Source organism: Capsicum annuum, chromosome 1, assembly GCF_002878395.1.
Source record: "Capsicum annuum cultivar UCD-10X-F1 chromosome 1, UCD10Xv1.1, whole genome shotgun sequence".
Taxonomy (NCBI): domain Eukaryota; kingdom Viridiplantae; phylum Streptophyta; class Magnoliopsida; order Solanales; family Solanaceae; genus Capsicum; species Capsicum annuum.
This window is the reverse complement of record NC_061111.1, coordinates 252515326-252522763: the sequence shown is the minus strand read 5'-3', so window position 1 is coordinate 252522763 and position 7438 is coordinate 252515326. Positions and strand designations below refer to the sequence as shown.

The window sequence follows — 7438 nt, the reverse complement described above, 5'->3', positions numbered from 1 at the left end:
TCGGTTCGGTTTGACTTAACGGTTCAGTTTGTACACACCTACTGCTAACCATGGTTATTCAGTACTGTGTACTTTTAGTGTAAACATAAGATATGAGTAAAATTAATCTCAAATATTGTGCTTACATCAACCCGATGAATACATGTCACGTGTCTTTCACACACACTTTTTACGACTAACCCCGGAAAAAATTAACCCGATGAGTAAATGACATGTCTTTCACATACACTTACCGCTGACCATGGTTAATCAGTACGCACTTAATCAGTATGTACTATGTACTTTCACCTCAATCTATCAATTAGCCATCGTACAACCGATAAGATTTAGTGTAAACATCGGATATGAGTAAAAAATTAATATCATAGATTGTGCTTACATCAACCCGAAGAATACATGTCACGTGTCTTTCACACACACTTTTACCACTAACCCCGGAAAAAATCAAAAAACCAATGAGTAAATGACGTTTCTTTCACATACACTTACCGCTAACCATGGTTAATCAGTACGTACTATGTACTTTCACCTCGATCTATCAATTAACCATCGTAAAACCAAATATGGTACAGTGTAAACATCGGACGTGAGTAAGTTCTTTGTCGATCGTTCACCTCATGCCGTGGTCTTACCGGTGCCAGACATCTTGTCAATGGCATCAAGAGCTGCCCATAACTTTGGATCTTCATAATCTTTGATAAGAAAAACAGGTTCTGCTTCCATAAGTAAATGAGATGGATTTCGGTTTGCCAAACCAACGACAGACATCCCTGCGGCCACACCGGCTTTTATACCGAGACGGAGTCCTACACATGGAACAAACATATACTGTCAAACTTCTTTATAACGACGACATTTCCATGGATACTTTTTTACTGTCACATCGAAATGTTTTTATAGAGAACGTATGATATAACATCACGTGAATAATTGGTTCTGAAGGAAACTTGGCCGTTATAGTGAGCTGTTTGTTTCGGAGGATGGTTGTCATAGAGAGGTCCGACTGAAATATGTTTGCTCGGACTCTTCAAAAATGTTGCCGCAACCATGTCGAATCCTCCAAAAAATGATTTGCTCATCGAGGATCCAACATGCACCCATGACATTTTGACGAGTCCCAAGCAACATAGCATGATGTTACTCCGATGAAACCGATAAGAAAAACTGAAAGTCGAAACAGAAAGCATACCTCAAATACAAATGTGTGATCTTTCGATACATTCAACACTTTAAGGGCTTTCAAATAGGGATCAGGATATGGTTTTGCATGCTTGCATTCACTTCCAACGATAAGTGCATCAAAGAAATCGGCAAGGCCAATTTGATTTATACATAGTTCGCCAATTTGATTTATACATAGTTCAGCATTCTCTCTAGGCGCATTGGTAACTGCAGCTCGTTTCAGACCGCGATCTTCGATCCACTTTCTCAACTTGTTGAGACCATTTAGTGGTTTCAATTGTTCTTTTGCCAACCTATATTGTCCATCCAAAAGAGATATGAGATTGGTAAAAATGATATGAACTTATTGTAAAGTTGCATAACATTAACTTAAACGGTACTTAAGTTATATAGGTAGGTAGCTAGTGTAATCCCACACGGTAGGGAGGTTGTCTCCGACAGACCTCTCTAGCAGTCACCCTCTCTATAATAATAACATTTCACTGAAACGATCAAGTTTTTTTGTAGGAACTGGTTTTTCATTCTATTATGTTATAGGATTTCTGTAACAACATTTCGATATAGAGTCAAAAAAAATTCAGACAAATGACGTTATAGAGAGGTTTTGATTGTATACACTGACGAACCAATCTTCCCACATATGGAAACCTTCTTGAACAAATATATTCCAATTAAAAAACAGACGTGCTTATAGAAGTCTTTGTGAAGGATTACGAATGAGGTCATTCGAGATAAAGGTGGGAGTGGCCTCCGTGGTGGACAAGATAAGTAAAGCGAGATTGAGATGGTTTGGACATGTTATGTGGCGAGGTTCAGACGCTCCAGTGAGGAGGTTCGAGAAGTTGGATATAATAGTTACGAAGAGGGGTAGAGATATGCCTAAGAAGCATTGGGGAGAGATGATTAGGCAGGACATGAGTCACATAGTCAGGTTACTGAGGACGCGCTGCGGTAACGAGCCGTAAGAAAGCTGAGGAGAGAATTCCTTCCGCCTGCCTTTATAGGAGTAGGGGGAACGTGGTGAAATAGATAGACGTGTGACATTAGATAGGGGATGTCGAGAACGCGCATTAGAGTAGAAGGTTAGGTAAGTAGGAGTATTATCATGCACTAGTCGTAGCATGATAGTGTAGGTTTTAGACGTAGATATCTGTCTTTGTTGTCATCTATTGTGTTCTCATTATCGCACAATTATGTGGCAGATTGTTTTTTTTATAGTAGATTATGCGCTATTCCGTGTTGCCATATTATCTTCACTGTGTTCCTCTTCTTTGTACCTGAAGTTACTACATTTGAGCCGAGGCCCGAGGGTCTTTCGGAAACAGCCTCTCTACCTCCCCAAGATCTAATATTTTTAAAATTGCCGGTGCATAGAAACCGAACGTAAACTCATTGAAAAAGAAGAGGTATAGCAGGGAAATTACAAACCTTCTAAACAAAATTTCCTTGTCATCCAAGAATTTACACCCCTTTCATGATCATCGGGGAAAAGTACAGCGACAAGATCATCGTTGTGCTTGCCTGAAATGATCTTGACAAACCACTCCTCGTCAACCGGCACTCCTCCATTGTAGCCTATCTGTCGACAACAACAACAACAACAACAACAGCAACTACACCTCAGTCTCCGAGCAAGGAATTCGTTTCGGGAACCCACAGAAATAAATCAATAATGCTACAAGGCTAATTTCGACTTGGAAGTTGTGATCTATCTGAGGATCGATCCTGATAGTAAGCACCTGAGTCTACATTATATGAAAAATATAGGCAGAAGAAGAGATACTCTATCCGTTGAAAGTAACCCAAATTGCAAAGGGAACGAAAACTATGCTTCTTTTTCATCTTATTTTTCCATTTATAACTGATGTTGCTTTTTATCTACAGGAAATAAATCATAGTAATTGGTACGTACCTCCAGAAGCATTTCACGGAATGCAAGATAGTGAAATGGATCTGAATCGCATAAGGTTCCATCGATGTCAAATAGTACTGCTTGAAGGGGAGCAAGCGTGGCGAGTGAGGACGAACTGCTAAAACAAAATATAGCTATTAGCCCCTATCACACAAGAATCTCAAAAAAGAAAAAATGTCGCGATATTTTGATGCAGTACAAACTTGGTCGAGGTGAGAAAAAGCTGTTCGGGACCCGACGATCATTTGAAAAAAAAAAAAAAGGAAGATAAAAAGTGCTTAGCAAAATCCGTAAGTGGGAATGATGAGAAAGAATAGGGCATTTCACATTTTGCATATACATCAATCAAATATTCAAGTTAGCAAGTATCAATATCCCATGGAATTAGTCGAGATGAGCACAAGCTGGCTCGGACACCATGGTTAAAAGAAAACATCAATCAAATATTCAACATCTCAAAATTTCCAAGTCGTGTCATATAAACAGAAAAATCAATAACAAATGAAGAATTTCCAAACGGACGCTAATCAAATATTCATCATCTTAATAAAAGTTGCCCAGTAAATATAAGTGAAAACGAGGATCAAAAATTTCACCTTTCATTAGAGTTTCCACAAGCGGAGGTCGCCATAGTGTTATAATAGGTATGACACATTTGTTAAGAATTGTGTAACCTCAGATGAACCCACCTCTGCTTCGAAAACTGCCTCGAGGATCAGCTTAAACTTGAAAATGCCTCAGAAGCCTAAAAACACAAATAAAATAAATTCATGACGACGAATAATATGATGAAAAATGAGGGGCAGAGAAGCTTCAAAATAATCTGCACAACAAATTAACATACAGTACCATTGTTGAACCAGAAAAAATGGCAAAAAACAAGGGACTTATGTCGGATATGTAACAAAATACACTTTACAAAATATCCCTTTAGACATTTTATTTTCTGTTTTGAAAAAAATAAATAAAAATTAGAGCCTCAAATTAATCCAAATGAAGCATTTTTCTCTCTTTCTATAAAGAGAATTAAGAGGGAATTCAATATATCTCAATAAGCAACAAATGTCTGAAGAATATCAAATTCAAATCTATGACACAACGGTTCAACTTTTGACTACTAAAAATATCACTAAACATCTATAAATATTTGATAGTGATTTTGTATATTCACAAAAAATTTCACGAAATATGCCGGTTCACAGGAATCACTAGTTTTGTCCATATGTTGTAACTACAATACGAAAAATTCACAAAATATCTACAAATATTTGATTGTATACCTAACTATTAGTATTGTATATTAACTCGAAAAGATAAACAGATAAACTTCAAATTCTGAATCTGCTCCTCGTATGAATGCATAATAAAGGAGGAAGATAAAATGATACCGAAAATTGACAATGTAATTGACCAGAAATCCAATTTATCAGCTCCGATGATGGCGATTCCCATCCGTTTATCACCATTTTCCGATAATGACTCTTCTTCAATTGTCAATTTCTACTTTACGTACTCGGATTTCATTCAACCAATCTCCAAGCTTCTTGCAGCCATAACTATGATGGCGTTGATACCGGAAGCTGTCACATGTACATATATACTCTTGCAATATCATATTTTTCAATGTAAGGCTACTATAAATCCAGTTTTTCAGCTCCGATAACTGTAAGTCCCTTGAATTTGACGGAATCAAAGAGCGGCTTCACCATTTTCCGATAGTGAACCGGTCTATTCATCTCTTCTTCAATGTCGATTTCAACTTAAAATATTCGGATTTCATCCAACCGATCTCCGAGCTTCTCTCCGACTCTAGAAGCGATTTTGGAGTCCCAGAGATTGCGGCATCGAGGTACTCTCTTCAGTTTGGCTTTGCAAAGTGCTGCGAAGCCTTGTTAATATCATATTTTTCAATGTAAGGACGCTAGAAATCTAATTTTTCAGCTCCGATAACTGTAATTCCCTTGAATTCGACGGACTCAAAGAGCGGCTTCACCATTTTCCGATAGTGAACGGGTCTATTCACCTCTTCTTCAACATCAATCTCAACTTTACATACTCCTACTTCATTCAATCGATCTCCAAGCTTCTCGCCGACTCTATAAGCTATTTTGGAGTCCCAGAGATTGCGGCGTCGAGGTACTCTGTTCAGTTTGGCTTTGCATAGTTTTGCGAACTCTTGTTCGGAGGATGAAGCCATAGCTATAATGGTGTTGGTGGTGGAAGTTGTTACTTGTGCAGTGATTTTCCGGCAGGAGAGGAGGAGGCGGAGGAGGTGGCTAGTTCCGGTTGCCATTAACGGCGGCGTTTTAGATAGGTTGAGATTTGCTACAAGAGAAATGGGGTTTAGGTGTTGAATAAACCCTTTCCAAGTTTCATTTTAATTGGTCATTTTATTAAAATTAAATATTTTATATTAATTGATTACTTAATAAATTAAAATAAAATTAATTAATTTCTTTTATTTTATTCCAACAATTAAGAGTCAAAATCTCTATAATGTGATGGATACACAAATGTCTTGAAAGAACATAATGTGAAAACAATTATTATTCACACACTTATGTCTTGAATATGTATTATGCATTTGCCATCCAAATATTCTGTTTTGCAAATTTTTTTTTGGATGGAATACTGATTAGAAAGCGTGAATATGTACTGTTCGTTATGCTTAAATTAGTTTCTATAAATTGTTGAGTTGTGTTTAAATTTAACATATGAATGTGACTTTGTGGTATATTAATTTATTTATTTTTTTGGGTTGAATATTAATTTAATATTTATGTAGTCTTAATTAGTATTACTAGCGTTACTTTTTTTTTTATTTTTCATCCGATATCCGATACCTACATTGGAGCCTGATTAATCTGAATTCACGCCGGGTAAGGCCCCATTCGGGGGTAGCGCTCCCAACAGAAGTTTTTCCCATATCCAGGGTCGAACCCTCAATCTTAACCTAGGACCCCATTCGAAGGATAGCCCTCACAATAGAATTTTTCTATGTCCAGAGTTGAATCCTCTACCTCTGATTAAGGGTGGAGCAGCCCATCTGCTGCACCACAACCATGTTGGTGCATTACTAAAATATCCCAAACATGCTAAAATGCAAAAAAGAAAAAGAAAAAGAAATTTTGTGAATTCAATCATAAATATTTAAATGTTGAATTCATCAAATCAGAGTAGACCATGGTGTAGTTCAAAACCTTGAGTGGTTTCCATGTCTGGTTGATTTGGTAATTACGTGTCTAAGTAATTTTCATTATTGAATTCTATACTATCATATTATAATCCTCATGGTTGCAGAATATTAAACAAGGTTGAGATAATTATTTGACAAAACAAAGTTTAACTGACTTGATTAATTAGGTGCAAAAAGAAGTAGTGTATATTTTTTAAAGTTAAAACGTAAATACATAATTACACCTATGATCTTGTCCGGAATTTTCAAAAAGACACTTAAACTTTGAATTTGACCTATTATCCTACGAATCTTCTTTATTCCATTGCAAATACACCATTTTAGACCTCTGCGTGTATACACGCACCACAGGCGCGTGAAAGGGCTGAAATTTGATTTTTTGACCAATTAAAAATTGCCACGTGTAAATAATTTACTATATAATTTATATTCTTTTAAAAAAAAAAATTATTTTCTTTTTAAATATTACCCCGTACCCCCCTCTCTCCTCCCCCCACCCCCCCCCCCTCTCCGCCATTCTTCTTCAACACCATTAAATCCTCCATTAAAGCGAAGCTTTTCTTTTTAAATCACATCATTAAAGCTTCTCATTTTGTAGTTAATCATATCATTTAACTACCCATTAAAGATCATCAACACTATTAAAGCTCCTCCATTAAAGCTCCAATGAAGCTTTTTTTTTTTGTAAATCATATCATTAAAATTCCATTTATCACTTTTGAATGTTTAATGGAATTGAATTTTGATTTTGAAGAAGCAATTGATATGAAGTTTGAATTACAATGGTTGAAATTCAAGAAAAATTCAAAAGTGTAAAAATGGAGTTTTAGTTTCATGATGGTGGTGAGTGTGTTTTGATGGTGGTAGTGGTAGTGATGGTGGTGATGGTGATGATGGTGCGTGGGTGGAGGGTAGGGGGAGACGTTGACGGGGTGGGGGTGCTGGATGAGAAAGACGATGGGGTAGGGGGTACTGTTGGACGCGGAAGGAGGGGGGAGTTGCTGGATGGGGTGGGGGTAGAGGGGGTGGGGTGGGGTAATAAATTAAATAAGAAAGAAAAATTTATTAAAAATAAAATAAAATATAAAATTAAATATACTTAACATGTGTCAGCACCTGATTGGTGCGTGTGTTCACTCTCTTTGTTG

General features: G+C 36.8%; 1 protein-coding gene and 1 pseudogene across 1 annotated transcript; both read right to left on the bottom strand.

Moving 5' to 3' along the window:
- Positions 1-345: 345 nt before the first annotated feature.
- Positions 346-3830, bottom strand: LOC107850930 (annotated as a pseudogene).
- An 836-nt stretch (positions 3831-4666) lies between these two features.
- On the bottom strand, positions 4667-5882 carry LOC107850939. The gene has a single exon (XM_016695804.2). It carries the CDS (start codon positions 5385-5387, stop codon positions 5016-5018), a length of 372 nt encoding a protein of 123 aa, XP_016551290.1. The 5' UTR covers positions 5388-5882; the 3' UTR covers positions 4667-5015.
- Positions 5883-7438: the final 1556 nt, after the last annotated feature.